The sequence below is a fragment of the Bombus vosnesenskii genome, unplaced genomic scaffold, assembly GCF_011952255.1.
Source record: "Bombus vosnesenskii isolate JDL3184/JDL3185 unplaced genomic scaffold, Bvos_JDL3184-5_v1.1 scf7180000015060, whole genome shotgun sequence".
Taxonomy (NCBI): Eukaryota; Metazoa; Arthropoda; class Insecta; order Hymenoptera; family Apidae; genus Bombus; species Bombus vosnesenskii.
Genome location: NW_022883801.1, coordinates 149,805 through 167,404, shown reverse-complemented (window position 1 = coordinate 167,404; position 17,600 = coordinate 149,805). Strand labels below are relative to the sequence as shown.

At 36.5% G+C, this 17,600-nt stretch overlaps 1 protein-coding gene across 8 annotated transcripts in view; it reads left to right on the top strand.

The window, feature by feature from the left end:
* The window catches only part of LOC117240889, a 107,964-nt gene extending 90,375 nt beyond the window's left edge, over nt 1-17,589 (top strand). For 4 of the 8 annotated variants that reach the window (XM_033506900.1, XM_033506901.1, XM_033506905.1 and 1 more), the window contains 7 exons: nt 2,972-3,391; nt 5,274-5,468; nt 6,821-9,501; nt 9,810-9,901; nt 10,037-10,313; nt 11,277-11,541; nt 11,699-17,589. In XM_033506900.1, the coding sequence (XP_033362791.1) occupies nt 2,972-3,391; nt 5,274-5,468; nt 6,821-9,501; nt 9,810-9,901; nt 10,037-10,313; nt 11,277-11,541; nt 11,699-16,078 (8,310 nt within the window). In that variant the 3' untranslated portion in view covers nt 16,079-17,589. The remainder of the gene's footprint in view (nt 1-2,971; nt 3,392-5,273; nt 5,469-6,820; nt 9,502-9,809; nt 9,902-10,036; nt 10,314-11,276; nt 11,542-11,698) is intronic. The other 4 variants (XM_033506907.1, XM_033506904.1, XM_033506902.1 and 1 more) reach the window with 4 other exon arrangements.
* Nucleotides 17,590-17,600: the final 11 nt, after the last annotated feature.

The following is a 17,600-nucleotide window of genomic DNA, read 5'->3' as shown; positions in this document are numbered from 1 at the left end:
AGGAACGTTTTTATAATTTATACTAGAATATTTTTAATAATATTTCAACTACATTAAATATTACCAATAATTAAAATAAGTAACTTTTTTAATAATTTATATTGAAACAGTGTTATACTTTTGGTATTATATCCTAAAGACGTAAATATTAATACTACTGCAATAAAATATTTAATTAGAATGAGACTGATTTTCATGGAAAGAATACTGAATGATTAAAAGGTGATTCATTATATGTTAACGTTTGATATCTGAGATATTCATTCAAAGAATTCTTATAGTCTACACATATGAATGTATTTTTAGCACAGGCAATTGTGAGTGACACTGCGTTTGCTCGTTACTTTTGTCCGCACGAGGATGTTACATGATAAGAACGCACTGCCTACGCTTCGTTATATAACAACTTATGTCCTGAAACGTATAATAATTGTCATTATGCATTATACATGTAGTATACATATATGTATAATTCACTTTCTTACAATTTCACTTGAAATTTTTTAAATCATATTATATGATAAATTGGTATAATAAAATCTTATATCCTCTTTTCTTTGTCTTTTATGTTGTCTTGACACTTTCATTTTCTCTCGCATTTTACGTTTCGTATACAACGGTTTCGGTACCGTAAAATCATCGCAATTTATCAAACTTCATTTATTGTAGTTACTATAATGTAGTACACGAAGTGTACACCTACCATACGCACTTACAAATTGCTTTGCATTCTCATGTTTTTAATCTTACATATCGCAATCTTATTGTTACTATTATCTTAGTATGATATCTAATTATAATTATTACAAAATCTGTTCGACCGCTCCGCGGGGAGACACGTTCAACGTCGTATAATGAGAGTCGTAAATTCTCGTTACGATACGATGATCGACGCCGCGAATCAACCGATCTCCTATTTCAGTTAAGATAATAGGGGTGATTGAATGATTATAACACTGAGTTTAATATACTCTTTATTTCCAACAACGTTTAAGAATACGATTGATGCGTATACAAGTGTTTTCAGCGAAGCGTTAAGAGCAAGTCGAAATGTATTCTGTTCGAAGGGATGATAACGAGTAAAGTGTTTGTAGCAATTAAGGGCCCTGGCAGAAAGGTAAAAAGTTGAATTTTATAACTATTCCTTAGGATTATTACAGGTCCGAGTTAATATACTTATACAGATGATGGCCATCTTAACCGGAGGATAGATTATGGTTTATAGTAGGTCCCGGGACAACAAAACCAAATCCATTAAGTAAAGTACTAATTGTTTGCTCTGACTTAACTTTTGACAAAAAGCAAAAAATTCAGAGCCAAAAATTCATACTTATTTTACAATTAAAAAAGATTAAATGGGAATCTAAGACAACTACAAGTACATAGTAGAATAAACTTATATCTATAAAACCTATAATATATAATTTTATTAAAATAGTCTGATATATTAGACTTATTACATACTGACTTATGAAATATCGAACCAGAATATTATGCTAACTCGTACCGCCTTGTACCAATCGGAGGAACGACTGCATTCCTAAGTCATACAGTCAATCAAATTTCAATCATTAATGGCCAAATGGTAAATTATTAGGCGTAAAATATTTAATAGAAGGAAAAAAATCTTTGACAATATCGTCATTGCCACGAAAGAAACGAGTGAAAATAAGGTTGAGAGCATCTCCATAAAAATTCCAAACGTTTGCATTACATCTTGTTACTCAATTCTTCGCAATCTGACTTTTAAATCGAATGTTTTACCCAATATTACGCTTATTCTTGGCTGACTTACAACTAACGCATATCTGAAAAATCCTCTAGAATTACAAATATCAGTATCTACATCTTATTACCACGTACACAATGAATATTTGCAGATATTCGTACATTATAATTGTACATTTTGTTATGTTTGTTTTTTTCGTTTCCTCGATGACGATTTTTGTTATATTTCTACCTAGTAGAAAATTTCATCCGTTTTAGATTTTGAAACCTATATAGGTTTGTACTGTACTGTACAGAGCTGGAAAGATGATTAGCGGGACAACAAGAACGCGTTGCTATATAGCTTACGTATATGTGACACTTCCGGCCAGTATGTGAGCTTATCCTTATGATTACGTTGTATCTGTCAGAAACAAACGATTAGACCTGCATACTTACGCCTAATCATTTTCTCATTTCTGTTTTGCATATGGTTATAATCTTTATTTTAATTTTCGTATATTTTGTAATTTTAAATAAAAAATATATGTTTCTTCCGAAATTAGAAATCACAAAGCCGATAAATGTTATAATGTAAATAATAAGGAGGGACGATGCAAACATATTTTGTACATCTATTGAACGAACAATGATAATTATTTAGCATATGAATCTGCCGTAATAAAAGAAATTTTTATTTTTAAAAATTAAAACTTAGGATTTTAAATGAAGATTGAAATAACAAAGATATCCAAAAAATCATTGCAAACAAACGAGAATCGCTTGAATAAGTAATTAAAATTGAATTCTCTAAGTAAATTTCTATTATCGCACAATCTGCACTCGAGATTCATGCAAATTATGTACCTACCTAAACCAAAATACTAGGAAAGATCATTCTAAAACAAATATCCATTCAAAATCTCTCGAGCAACCCTAGACTTCAGCTTTCTCTCCCATTTATTTCCTATTATCATACAGTCTCTATACGATATCTCTATACAAATTCTTTAAGTACACTAAGGCGCTTAAGGAGATGATCGTAAAAAGATATTTATGGAAAATCTCAACACCAACTTTGTCTGCGATTTATTTCGCATTGTTATTTTTTACAAAATAAACAACGAATTTTTAAAAAGAACGCGGTTGTAAACTGTATGCCAAGTACCGACATACGACGTAGTTTGTAAAACGATCGCTTAATACTGTGATTTTTATCCGGGAATCTTCAAACTACTCATTTTGTTGATTATTATTATTGCAGGAAGACGCGGAGGATTGTCAGAAAAGAGCAGAAAGATTGTTGTCGGAGGAGTGTCGCGTGTTTCGCGGGGCGATAGGCGTCGACGTGGAAGGTGTCGGCTCGTGGAAGGCTCAGAGGCGCCCTCACGACATCGAGATATCTACGCCCCTGATCGGCGTCGCGGCGCACGAGCTGGAGTCGTCCGTGGACGGCGCAGCGTTCAACCCTGTCGCCGCAGCGGCGACGACATCCGCGAGATGCTCGCTGATGACAAACGCGTTGAAAACGCCATCATCCTCCTCCACTTCTCTGCCCGTCAATGCCCACATCAGGCCAAGGTTGTACCTAGGCTCCGTGATCGCTGAGACCAACAAGGAGGATGCCATGGAGCCAGAAGTAAAGGAGGAGGACGAACGAAGGTCGTCCACGCCGAGCCCCGAGGTAATTCTTTTATCTTCTTACTGTCCTTCCATTCTTACTCTCCTGCTATCTATATCTTCTTACTTATCTCGTGCATACTCTTTTTTTTCTTTTGTTTTCTGCTCCAGCCTCGTTGATGCATGCTACGACGTGTGACTGATAGGTTCGCATAGAACGATCACGGAGAGATGACACTGAAATTGATCGAACTAGACTGTGTATATTTTTTCCTTTGTCGAGTGACCGTTGTGTGGCTTTGTTTTCCCGAATCGAAGAGAAGCCTGTAATGCGCAGATAGAACAGGTGAATTCGAATATTCCGAGGGAATGCGATTGTCCATTGTAGTGGATTGGTTTCTTTGTTTGTTATTGGAAGAACTTTATAAGCGATTGCAAAATCTCCGGCAATATTTTATCGTTTCTTCTTTTGCACGATTCGACGTGCCAAATAAATCGATGTTTACCGATGTTAATTTGGATCTTTTTCATATTTGCTCGAATCTTACATGGTGTTTTGTAACTTCTGTATACTGGTATATAAACTGTCAGTGATGAAAGTGAAATTACCATTTCCCATTACATTTCGTTATCTCCTATGATGACAAAATGTCATCGTGTTGTCCGACATTATGTAAACCTCTATCGTCAGATGGCAACGGTAATTGTATCGAAGATAGTTAATGCAGTTCCTAAAAGCACAAGCGCAGCATCTAGTACCGTGCCATAACGAGTGTGTAAATCAATTAATACCTATGGGGATGCTCAGGAGTGTGTAAACGAAAATGCGTGACGTACAAGGTTCTCCATTAAGCGAGCAACAAAAGTTGTATGTTTATTAAAACGTTAGTTGGTTGTATGTTAATTAAAATTTCTACACACATTACCTACTCTCTATAGCTAATTAATCGTTCAACAAACTATTGCATTCTTATATAACTAGTTCCGAAATATCTGAAAAACGAAGATTACGTTAAATCTTACGTTATCTACAATATATCGACGATGTTTTCTGCTGTTCAAAGAAATTTAATATTATTTTGTCTTAGTCGAGTAATTAAAAAGAGGTGGTTGGAAACCACTGGTATCGCCTCATGCTTGTAGAGTACGAGTTCTTCCTACATGCACTTCCACCAACGTAGCTCCGTATTGATTTTACGGAGAGCTCATTCTGTCTTTCTCTACCTTTGGTTATACACGTTTACTCATATATCTATATCCTTTCTCGCTTGCGCTTCTATCTCTGCACTTTTTTCTTTCGCCCCCCCCCCTCCCTCCCACTTTAACTCTCCCTGTCACCCTAAACATTTCTGCAAGAATTTATTTCGTACGTTTTCTGTAGCCTGTGAACGTAAGACGCTTAGAGTACGAACGTTGATTATTTCACAGTGGGCAAGTAGACTTGAGTTAACTTCATGGCTTCGGTTCTGTTTTTAGCGGGAAATTTGAATTGTTTCTAGAGTGGTTGGTCTAATGGTTTTATTTTATTTCCTTTTTTTTTTTTAGGACGAGCATTATCGTATTTAACATACATATGATCAATGTTTTAAAAGATTTTTTAAAGGTGTTCATGTCGTAGATTTAGAATTACAAAAAAATAATTTAATTTAGAATTATAATGTTTGATTAAGATTATACGTGGTAGAAAAGAATTTCCTATAGAAGATGAAATATTTTCCAAAAAAATAGATGTGAGTTTATAAAAATTGGTAAATTCCTATTATTATTATTTCAGTTGATTCGTGCTGAGGATAAGTAAAATCTTGTCTGTTTTCATATTTTTTATCGAGTGTTAATAGTAAATTATCAACTTGTTATACTTAAAGAACTTTTATATTTTCACGAATACAATTTTTTGTCGTCATACAATGAATTCATCGTTAATTAGATTGTTTAACTATGTTTAGCAGATTTATACAAGAAGAAATAAACGTTACAATGAAGGTGGAAGTAGCGAGGAAGACAGCAAACCAGATATATCTCTACAGGGCCACAGATTACCATCTTCTTATCGGGGAACGTGGCCCATCAGAAGAGACATATGGGCCAATCAACAAATGGGCTTTTCCACTCAACAAAGCACATCAATCACTGTACACAACGTAAGTCACTGTTTTCCTGAACCGTACATCGCACAATCGACTTTAGGGAAAAATAATAGTACTTTAATAGTCTAAAATTTTAGTACTTTAATAGTCTTACAAATCGATTTCAAAATTATGCGTTATATAATCGCATTTTACGAAAAAATAGTGGTCATTTCTTATCTTGGTAGTCAAATAATCTCAAAATTATATTACATTAGGGAAAATCTGTTTTGTTATTTTACTGATTTTACTAAACATCTCCAAAATTATGTGCCATGTAATTTGTTGAAGAATCGTGGAAGAGTAATATCATTATTCACTTAGGAGATATGACGAGTCCAGGAGTTACATTCAAAAATATATTTTGTTAATTGACTCAAAAATTATCTTTTTCTGCGATTATTCACGCTATAATAAGTGCAATAAGTTTCTGAGCAGTATCTTTATTTAACTATTACTCTTCCTTCGTACTGTTAATATTTTGAAGAATCCTAAAGAATACAATTATATTAAAAAAAGGAAAATATATCTAAAGTATAAGAATATAAATGTGGAACATACGTATATATCGTGAGTTGAATGAACAGGACTAATAAATGAATGAACATGAATTAATAAATACGTAACCTGTCATAAAGACGGCGCTGAAAAGGGAGCATGACCTGCGAAAAAGAAGTTTGACTCATCGTACTAACCATTATCATTATTACACAATCGATTTGCGAAGCAAAAATCGCCATGAATGATTTAATAACTTATTACTATGGAAATTTATTTTATTAAGTCATAAGGCATATAATATTATATATTTGAAAAATTAACGCAAATATTAATATATAATAATGTAATGAAGGTGTGATAAATATATAGTTTATATAATAGAATATTATATAAGCGAGCTGAACTATTTTCCTATAATATATTTAAAACGTTTATATAATAATTTATAGTTTTTTATAATTTTATATAGTTTATACAATTATAAACGTTTAATATATTAACGTTAAACGATTATTTAATAGGAACAATTAATTAGGAAGAGTGAATAATTACAAATTAATAAATAATTTACAACGTTGCATAGTATATAAATAAAAAATTGAAAATAGAATAGATAGCCCTTTGTGTATAAAGTAAAAAAATAAATTGAAGGTCAGTTTAAATTTCCTCAGAAACTTTACGAAGATAGTAGAACAAATATTCTTCGATTGTTGATAAATATAAGTCCTACAAAACTAGGAAAAAGGTTCTTAATTACTAAAAAACTAATTTAATTATTACTTTTTAATAAAGAGGAAGGGACTTCAAAGGTGACAGTATTCCTCCTAAATCAAAATCCTAACATTAATTTCCATCCTCTCCCATAGGACGTAGCCAGCGTGATGAGCTTTTCGTCGAATTCGGGCGGGGTCCTCGGCTGTTCCACGGAAATGCAAGGCGATCGAAGGCTAGGGGCGAAAGTGGACGTAGTGTACAATCTACTGGGAATGCTTGGTAGCACGGAGGGCCGAGAGGACATGAGTGCAACGCTACTCTCTATGAGCAATTCGATAGACAATTGCCTCATAATGAGGCAATCAGGATGCCTTCCACTGTTGGTACAACTGATTCACGCTCCAGGACAAGATCCAGAAACCAGAGAAAAGGCATCTCGAGCTTTGCATAATATAGTGTATGCCAAAAGCGACGAGAGGGCTGGACGCCGGGAGGCGCGGGTTCTCCGGTTTCTAGAACAGTTACGGGACTATTGCCAGACTCTGAGGACATCCCTAGAAACGGGTCAGGTTCCCGATGACCTAGAGAGGCATCCCGGGCCAACGATAGCGGCATTGATGAAACTTTCCTTCGACGAAGCTCATCGTCACGCCATGTGTCAGCTCGGTGGACTTCATGCAGTTGCAGAGCTGATCGAGATGGATCATATGGCTCATGGAAGCGAATGCGACGATCAAAATTGCATCACATTGCGTAGATATGCCGGAATGGCTCTGACGAATCTGACATTCGGCGATGGAAACAATAAAGCATTGCTCTGTTCCTTCCGAGAGTTCATGAAGGCTCTGGTTTCGCAATTGAGAAGTCCAAGCGACGATCTCAGACAAGTCACAGCGTCTGTGTTGAGAAATTTGTCGTGGCGAGCTGATACTAGTAGCAAGCAAACGTTGAGGGAAGTGGGAGCAGTAACTGGTTTGATGAAGGCTGCGATGGAGGGTAGGAAGGAATCAACTCTTAAGTCGATACTGTCTGCACTTTGGAACCTGTCGGCACACTGTAGTACGAATAAAGTGGATATTTGTGCCGTAGATGGCGCACTGGCATTCCTCGTGGATATGTTGAGCTACAAAGCACCATCTAAAACTTTAGCCATTGTTGAAAACGCCGGTGGTATTTTGAGGAATGTATCTAGTCACATTGCTGTTAGAGAAGATTACCGAGCCATTGTAAGAGAGAGGGGATGTTTGCAAGTATTGTTACAACAATTGCGATCACCTAGTTTAACCGTCGTTAGTAACGCCTGTGGAGCTCTGTGGAATCTTTCTGCCCGATGTCCACAGGATCAGCGTCTGTTATGGGACCTGGGCGCAGTTCCAATGCTTCGTAGTCTAATTCACTCCAAGCACAAGATGATTTCAATGGGTTCAAGCGCAGCCTTGAAGAATTTACTGAGTGCCAGACCAGGCTGTAATAATCTCGTCCACTTAGACTCGACAGCACGCGGATTAGGACTTCCAACTCTACCAACTTTAGTTGCACGCAGACAAAGGGCTCTGGAGCAAGAAATAGATCAAAGCTTGGCCGAAACTTGCGATAACATCGAACCTAGCACATCTCCGACTAACAAAGACGATAAGTTTTCGTTCAAGGTGGAACATAGCTTCTTGGGGATCAACACGCGAACTTTACGCTCCTATCAGCTACATAATCAACCTAGCACATCCAATATGAAGTGCAACGGAGTCGCCAGAAGCGAGAGTAGAGACTCTATGCGCTCCATAACAAGCACTCATTCTGACACCATGTTTGAAAGAGTAAATCGACACGTATTGAATGGACTATCTCCTACTGATATTCAGATAAAACAACAGTCCTCGTCGCTACACTCCGCAGTCGGTTTCGACAGCGGAATGTCCAGTGATGCTCACTCGAAGACCTCTTCGGAGAAGAAGTATACGTTACGCTACAAAAACGCCATCCCGGATCGTTTGAAGTCGTCAGACGGTTTTAATGGTCTCGTCGACCTTAGATGCACTAATTCTACTATTTCCTGGTCCTCGGCTCCGGATCAAGAATCCGCCTGTTCACAGAATTTGCTACACTCTTCCGTAGAAGACAACTTGCCACAAAGCATCACGTCTGTGCTCAAGACTGGTAGTCAGTCCAGTATTTCCGAGGAAACGGAGTTGAACGTTTGCACAAAAACCGAGTACGTGAGCACGAAGCCTGAAATAGAAACCTCGACCTCGTTATCATTCGTCAACAACAGCTCTCCCGCGAAAGACAACATCAACTTTGGAAACGTCTACGACAAGACTGTTTTACATCAACACAGTTCGTTGAATACTATACAACAGGCTATCTCACCGACTGTCAGTTATCGAACAGAGGGAAATCTGTTCAGTGATTATGCCGAGACGGATTTGGATCAACCAACTGACTATAGTTTGCGTTATGCTGAACGAAGTCTGGAAGACGAAGGAAAACCACATTCTCACTATTTCCCGAGTAACGATCAAGAACTCATCCACGAAGATACAGTAAAGACCTATTGCACAGAAGGAACTCCACATGGAACGTCTTTAAATTCTTCTAGAGCGGCATCGGCTTCTGACTTGCAAGAGGATAATCGACAGAGGAGTTTATTGAAGAAGATTCAGGAACAAGGTAAACTGCAAGATACGGAGGAATTGAATTTAGAATGTACCAGAATGGAATGTACGGAAGTTTCGAGTGACAAGAAGAGAAGTCAAATGTTGCAGTACTTTGAAACGAATATCAAGGACAATAATGTTGAGGAAAATGATCACACTTCTATGAAAAATTCATTGAGGTTTGTACACTTTCATGTAGATAATACAATTAGCAAAAAGAACATTTTATTTAAAAAATAAATGAAAATTTTTAGTAACTTATTTTCTTAACAAAAAATGTTTGGATCGTAACTATAATCTTGATTATATATATATAATATGATTACACATGGTTATATCATGATATATATGTTATGTATAATATATACAAATACGTACATCTATGTGACACATTTCCTATCACTTGTTATTTTCTTTAACCTGAGGATACTCTACATATTTAATATATGAAAAAATAAATAAAAATTCTGTATTTTCCTATTCGCAGCGTAAGAACAACAATTACACAAGTATCTTCGAGCAACTTACAATATGCCGAGAGTGATGATATAGCGCCCAATTCTACAAAAAATAAACCAGGTAAAGTTACATAAAAAATTGTTTTTACTCACTCTCGATACTACTCGATTCGAAATTCAACGATACTGAAAAATTTTCTCTAAAAATATAGAATTTTATTGAAACAGTTAAAAAAATGTATTTATTTTATTATAGAGAAGAAATACGATACACAGAATGGCATGTTTGAAAAAAACGATAAATTTGATAAAAGTTATCCTAGCAACGGTGTTAATTCGTACGTGACTAGTGCATTGAAGGCTTCTAACGATTCAGGATGTAAGGAATTTGAACTAAAAGGAGATACCCGTAACATGCCTTATATATTAAATATAAACAACTCTTCCGAATGTTTAGATCAAGTCAGTGATGGCGATGAGGACGACGAAGATCTGCTTACAGCTTGCATTAATATTGGAATGCAAAATAATAGGTAAATATTTTGGTTCGGTATAAATGTACTATAATTATCAACAACATCCTTGGTAAATGTACAGATCGAACTTAACTTTTCTGATTTCGATGATTTTTTAATATGTGGTGGGGACATGATTCCGAACAACTTTTTCCTATATATGTAACTGGTAGTCGGCCTTAATTTCCGAGATATTTGCGAAAAACTATCGTTACTACCACAAAGAATTATACGTTGAATTGTGCACAAATCTGTGGCAGAATATACGTCTGTTTAGTTGCCAACTGCCGAATAAAATGACCTGGTCGGAATTTTCTGCTTATGTATACAAAGGAGAGTGGAACGAATGGGGTATCCGAGATGAAGGTTCGTACACAACGTGCGTAAACGAGGCTATAAAAAATGTCTGCTATATCTTAATTAAAAATAAATATAATTTTTAGAATTTAGAGTTTAGATTAGTACTTTTAATCCGGCCAGCAATGCTTGCATAAAATGATAACAGTTAACTTATTTCGTAAAATAATATCGATTATTCATTCGCCTATTATTTTTATAATTCAGCAGCGGCCGAATTGGGAAATCTGACTTAAATCCAATACATACATCGATCATATTAATTTTTAATTGAGTTGTAATAGACATTCCTTGCAGCCTCGCAAGTACATATAATTGTGCACAGGGCCTTTAAGCTCGACCATAGTCTCGTTCATAAACAGAAGATAAGCAGTTGATGGTTGGCAACCAATACTGATGCATACACTGTCACAGACGCATGATTATAGGTAAAATTCACTGTAGTAAACACTGTATCGACAGTTTTTTACGAATATATTATATATTGTGCTCCATATATTAAAAAATCATCGAAATCGAAGAGGTTGAGTTCGACATGTACATTTACCACATTTTTTTTATTATTTTCGCTAAACCAAATAATTTTTGATTGAAAAATAATTCTTACGTTATTTCCTTTTTTAGGCATAGGCATTCGTTTATAGGAAATAATTTTGAAAAAGTTCCGCGAAATGAAAGCAATCTTGCCAGGTACCAAACAAGCGTTGCACTAGATCAAATGGACTGCAATTCATCTGTCGATTCTACCATGAACAGTCTTGATACAAAACAATCGGGATCTGAAGAAATGGTAGATCCCGATATTTGTACTGATAACGTTAATGATAACTCATCGAATATGAATATTGTGTCAGATTATAGTCAAAGTACGGCCAAATTTATGCAAAAGGTGACATATCTATTTCGTGCACACAATTTTATATTTTTATAAATTTAATTTCAGAATTTAATTATTTTCGTGCGTTATTTGAAACATTACAACAGAAATTTACAAAAGTACAAGAAATTTACGCATATCTTATAAACATCGAATTTTCTTATTTCAGGTGATAGAAACTAAAATTCCAATGCAACAATCGAATCAAGTTTTGCAGAATGAGTTGGACAAAGTAAAAAACACGGAACGCGGTTCATTATTAGGCAATGATAGTCTGTGCAATTTCTCATTACCTTCGAACTTGAGGAATAGCCCGATATTACATGAAACAGTAGTGTTTAATACAGAACCTACACAGCAGCAATATCTATCTAGTATCGACACCCAATCGAATGAAGACATGTCGTCTCTGATACATAATGATGTTATTGAAAATGATCAAAATATAGATGATGATTCTGCCAAGTGGGAAAATGATAAAACATCAAAAACATTAAAAAACAAAGCGATTGAGAATTCGTCTATGCAACAATCTTATACTAAAGTAACAGATTCAGAGAGTAGCGAATCGATCGATTCCGTGGAACAATCAGAACACGCACTTTTAGAATTGTGTATACAACCTGGATTAACGAAAACTATGGACAATATCCAGATAAATAAAACCACGATGAATGAAATCGACAATGAATTTGGGGAGCGAAAAATTAATAATTTTGATGAAAGCAGTAAAATGTACAATGACACGTGTGAAATAGATGGCATTAATAAAGAAAAAGTTGATTCAAAGCACAAACTGGCACAGAAATCTGCAGAATCAGCGAAATATGTGGAGAAGGAAGATGTATATCGGCGTCAAAGGGATCCTGATGCTATGATTGCCTCGTTAGATCGCTTAACTGCGACTCTCGTGCAACAAACGGAAGCAATTCGAGAACGAGATTCGAGCGCAATGAAACAGAGCATATTGAGTGATACATGGAATGAAGATTCTCCTAATGATGTATCTTTTCCTAGCATAAGTATTAGTGCCCCTATAATCGCTTCATTTAAAAGCGATGTACCAGAAGAACCAGGAACAATCACCTCGGAGTGTTATGAAACAGTAAGTAGCGACAATGGGCACATGACCAATTCAAAAATTATTCAAAGAGAAGCGATTAAATTGGCTCAAGCGGTGGACGCAGAAATGAATCGACAGAACGAACTAGATACAACCAGTATGACGTCGATGGATTTAGAAGCAATAAAACCACCTTCCTCGATGGGAAGCTTACTATCACTGACAGCTAGCTACGCAGGTTCGGGTGACTGTAGTGAGTCGTTCGTTAATCGAGACAGGTGTAATTCTACGTCCTTGCCTCCAATCCAGGCGAAGAATATATCTTCGACAGATTCTCGAAGCTGTCGTAAGAAATCTCTTCCTTTGGGTGTCGTAGCTAAAAGAGCTCTGAGTCAAACTCAGAGTCACACCGGCAGTCTCGAAAATTTGTTGAACGAATGTACTGGTTCGCACTTAGAAAGTGTCAAACCACCATCAATGATGGACGAGTTACTAGACGTTGGCGACATGGAAAATAGTATGTTAAGCGTGGCCAGTATTACATCAGAGGTGGCAGATTCTAAGGATCAAGACTCGCAGAACTTAAGCGGGAGCGACGCTGTTTTCGACTTACTAAAACCTGTCGCAAATGTGCTATCCATGACGTGCATGCGTTACGCTGAAGCTATGCAGAATAGTGCAAATAATAGTTTGAGTGAATATCTGGAGAACATCAATCCACCTTCGCTGTTCAATGAAGTGTGTGAAATGGATGAGTCAACAGTGGAACAAGCTACAGAAACTATATGCAGCGATACGTTGTGTATTGACGCGGAATTACATACCGAAGAAGCTCCACATCCTGTGATGATAGACAGGATCGACGAAGCAGGTGATACCGACGAGGCAGTTACACCAATTTCGTCTGAATACTGCGTTACTAGCTCGGCAGAGTCCACGCCTAGGAAGCGATTACACAGAAATTTAACACCAAAGCAGAAAAGAACTTTGGCCAAGGAAAGATATAAGACGTATACTATAGCTGCGGAACTCGATAAAAAGGAAGAAGAACGACAGGAAAACGTAGTACAGGAGAAGATTGCACGGGGAAAAATTTCACCTTTTTCCAAATTGACACCTAAACAACGTAGACAAGAAGATAGAGCCAGGTTTCAAACACAGGTATTGGAAAATCCTTTCCCCGACATGAATCAAGATCAAAATAATCAACAGGAAGTTAATGCTACTTATGAACAAGAGAATTCTGAAAAGACAACGGGAGCAACGTCCCCGGTAAAATCTGCTATCCCCACATTGTCAAAACTATCCGCTTGTAAAACGTTGATTAAAAAGCGCGTCGAGCAAAAGAAGAATAGGGATAGATATCGTACGAGAACTTTGAACGATTCAGAACGCATATTCAGAGATACAGAAAGTAATACTACTACAAACGCGGTAGAAGATAGATTACCAGATTCAACACACACTATCGAATCGGATGAAATTCAAACCATGTTGGAACAAAATGCAACCATCGTGTTAAATACATTAAACGAATCAAATAAGACAAATGAAACTAGCGAGGATGGGTTGCTAGATTGCGAGACTATTAGTTTAGTATCAAATGAATCAGAATCAGAACGGAACCTACGAATGCGGTTTGTCAACGGCGTTTCTAAAAAACTGATAGGTTCATGTATTCGACAAATGGACAATGTACAAGAACCAGAGGACGCTCATAAGGAAACAATCGAGATCGAAGAACCCAGGTCGCAAGAAGACATCAGATATACAGATAATGTGGAAACTGAGAGCGAAGATGAATCTAATAATACCGAGGGACCACCTAGAGAAACAAAAAGGCCCCGAATAATTAAACCAGGAATAGTGAGAGATCCCAGTAATGATTCTAACGCTACGGATAAATCAGACCCAGAAAGTCCAAAGGCCATTCGCGGGAGAAGAAAAGCTCTCTACTCAAATCCAATTACGCGAAAGCCAACGCCACAATCGTCTCCATTGAAACAGGTGAATCCTGTCAGTGGAATACCTATAGGTCGTAGCAACACTTCACCTATTGTAAGAGCAACAAGAGCTACCACATTGAGACAAAGTAACAATAGTCCAGGTACAGCGACGAAAGAATCAACAAAATCAAATATAAGTCCTAAAATGAATCCCAGCTCAACAGATGACAAACGAACGAAGATTTTATCGGTGGCTGCAAAAAGAGCATCAGTTCCTCAGAAAGGATCGTCATTAACTTTCACAAAGTCCGTAAAGAGACACAGCACACCTCCAACGTGTTCTTCCTCGAACTATCAACAAGAAACTAAGACGGACGTAACGATTAAGCCCTTGGAACGACAAGGAACATTTACCAAAGACGAACCAGAAGTGAAGAATGCGCCCACCGTAGAGTCTTCATCTCCTTCGCCGATAAAAACGAAAATCGCAAAACCCATTAGAGGTGCAACATCCAAGGTACATCCAACAACTGGGAAACCAAAACTTACGCCAAAGACACATCAAGCGCACCAATCAAAATCATCAAAGGGAAACGCTTCAGAGAAGATTCAATCTTCGAAAGCATTACCATTACTGGTAGCTCCAAAACGATTACCTACAGGAAAAGCAACTGCAACTCCAAAAATATCAGCCAATAATCAAAGTACTGCACAGATAGAAAGCGGTAAAGTCTTTCGAAAGGTAGGTCCTCTTGGTCAGAGATCTAACAGTAATTCCAGTATTGTATCCAACTCCTCGACCGGAATGCAAACTAGAAAATTGGCAAAGGAAGCGACTAGTAAAATTGCAAGCCTTTGGAAAAAGGTAGAGGAGAGTAAAAATAAGCAACGGTTTGAGAAACCAGATACTAGGCAGTGGCTACAGCCTGGTAATTGTGCTAATGAGATGGATACCCCATCTCCAGTGAGCAATCCGCCAGCTTTTAGGTTGTTTCGTAGTTCCACGTTCGAAGGAGTGCCCCAAGAGAATGATAATCCGGAATCAGCTTTGTACAAATCGAAATTGAAGAGGCCATTGGTAATGGGCGTACAACCTAGTAAAGTGAAATACAGAAACTCTTGTGACTTGAGCGGAATGAACGCAAACGACGCACCTTGCAAGATTCCTGTAAAGTCTAATGACGCTTCTACGTACAAGAAAGACATCGTAGATGTAGTTGACACCTCGGTTGTTCTGCGAAAATCACAGCATACCGAATCCTCCACGGCAGAGGTGGATCCTATGAAACGAATATCACGTCTTGGTTCCTTTATAAGAGTAGACTCTGCGAATGCAGAAGGTTCTGCACAAACATACGTTAATGGGTCCGGTGTGCGTACACCCGCGTCCGCCATTGTCCCACCTTTTAATTATAACCCGAAGCAAGATATCCCTTCGCAAATAGCCAAAGTAACGCCGGATGAAACTGAAAGCAAATTCAGAGTGACAGATTGTCATAGTGACATAGTCACAGCTTCTACGAGAGTAACAACGGTATAGTGAGAGCCTGTTATAAAGTAAACAACTTTCTTTCGTAGTATTGCTTTTCTGTTTCAGGCTAGTCATTGTACATTTGATTTACTGCTGTATTGATCGTAAATCAACACGCAGTACATATATTACGAATACTTGATAAGTAAGTTGAAGGTTTCTTTCTTACCTCACACATCGTTTAAAGGACACCGAAAATCTTCATGGCATCTCATTAATTTTTACACACTAAAGATAAGAAGAATAATCGTTTGAATACTTTTCTTCGTTGCATGTGCATTGGCAATGCAATTTTTATTCTCCCCCTTTTTTTAAGAGGTATAATTAAAATGTGACATAGCCGAAAATCCTGATATATCATTCCTATTCACTTTGCGTGTTGTATATACATATATTGAGAAATTCCATAATTACAAAGAAAATTAAAAATCGGTAGTACGTAGCAGTAATTATGCTCGATTATTTAATTCAATTTTGTATATATTAAACGTCGATGAAGAATGTAGAAAGTTTAGTGATATGTATTACGACTCATGATGTATATGGAAATATGTCGCTATACATCTTCGTAATAGATAAATTTGCAAGGAATAAGATCTGTATTTTGTTTCCATCGTAAACTGATTTGTATTCTTTCAATTGAATACAAAGTCTAATTACTTTTTAAAGACTGATAGAAGCACGATGAAGATTTGGACGAAACTTGGACATTTTCAGTGCAACAGAATGTTACGACAAAAGCAGTAGTGATGTTTATATCGATGTAGCGGTCTAAGTAACGCTAAACTGGCATTATGTGAAGAGACAAAATTTTGTAAACCCTTACTTTAAGTTTCTAGTCTACTTGAAAATTTACAGTTAAAATAGCTTCTATTTTGGTCATATATGTATTACATAAAAAAATCGATTTGCATGTAACAAGTGTCTACTGATTCGATTGTTACCCTTTCTAAAATACATGTAGGTACAATTAAGAGTGTGTACGGATCAATCATGTATTTATAGATCGGAAGGTTTAAGGTATTGGCATGCCATTTAATAATTTTACTTTCACACGTTCTCATTTGTTTTCTAGTTTCATTGGAAAATTTGCTATTATTCGAAGCATTTAATGCGTACGATACTTTAAGTTTGTTTCTATATCGCGTCATCTTCCCTTCTACATGCACCCGATCAATCTAAAATTTCATTAGAAGGAAACTGTTTGACACGATATAGAATAGATTTTACTATTCATTGTTTACGTATTTGTTACACAAGTCTTATACCCTGTTCCAGTTCGAGTTAATTAGATTTAACTCTTCCAACTTGGAACCACATCAGGGTACCTTTATATTTTTTTTTTCATACAGGATTTGATCTGTACACCAGAATTCCTTTTCAGGGTTCTTTTGTAATCTTCGTCTTTTACTTAGATTTTAAGTATTCATCTTTTGTTATACTGTATTTTAGATTCAGCAGACATCTTAATGATTTGTATATTAATAATTACAGTACAATAAAATTTATAGATACTAATATCTATTTTGTT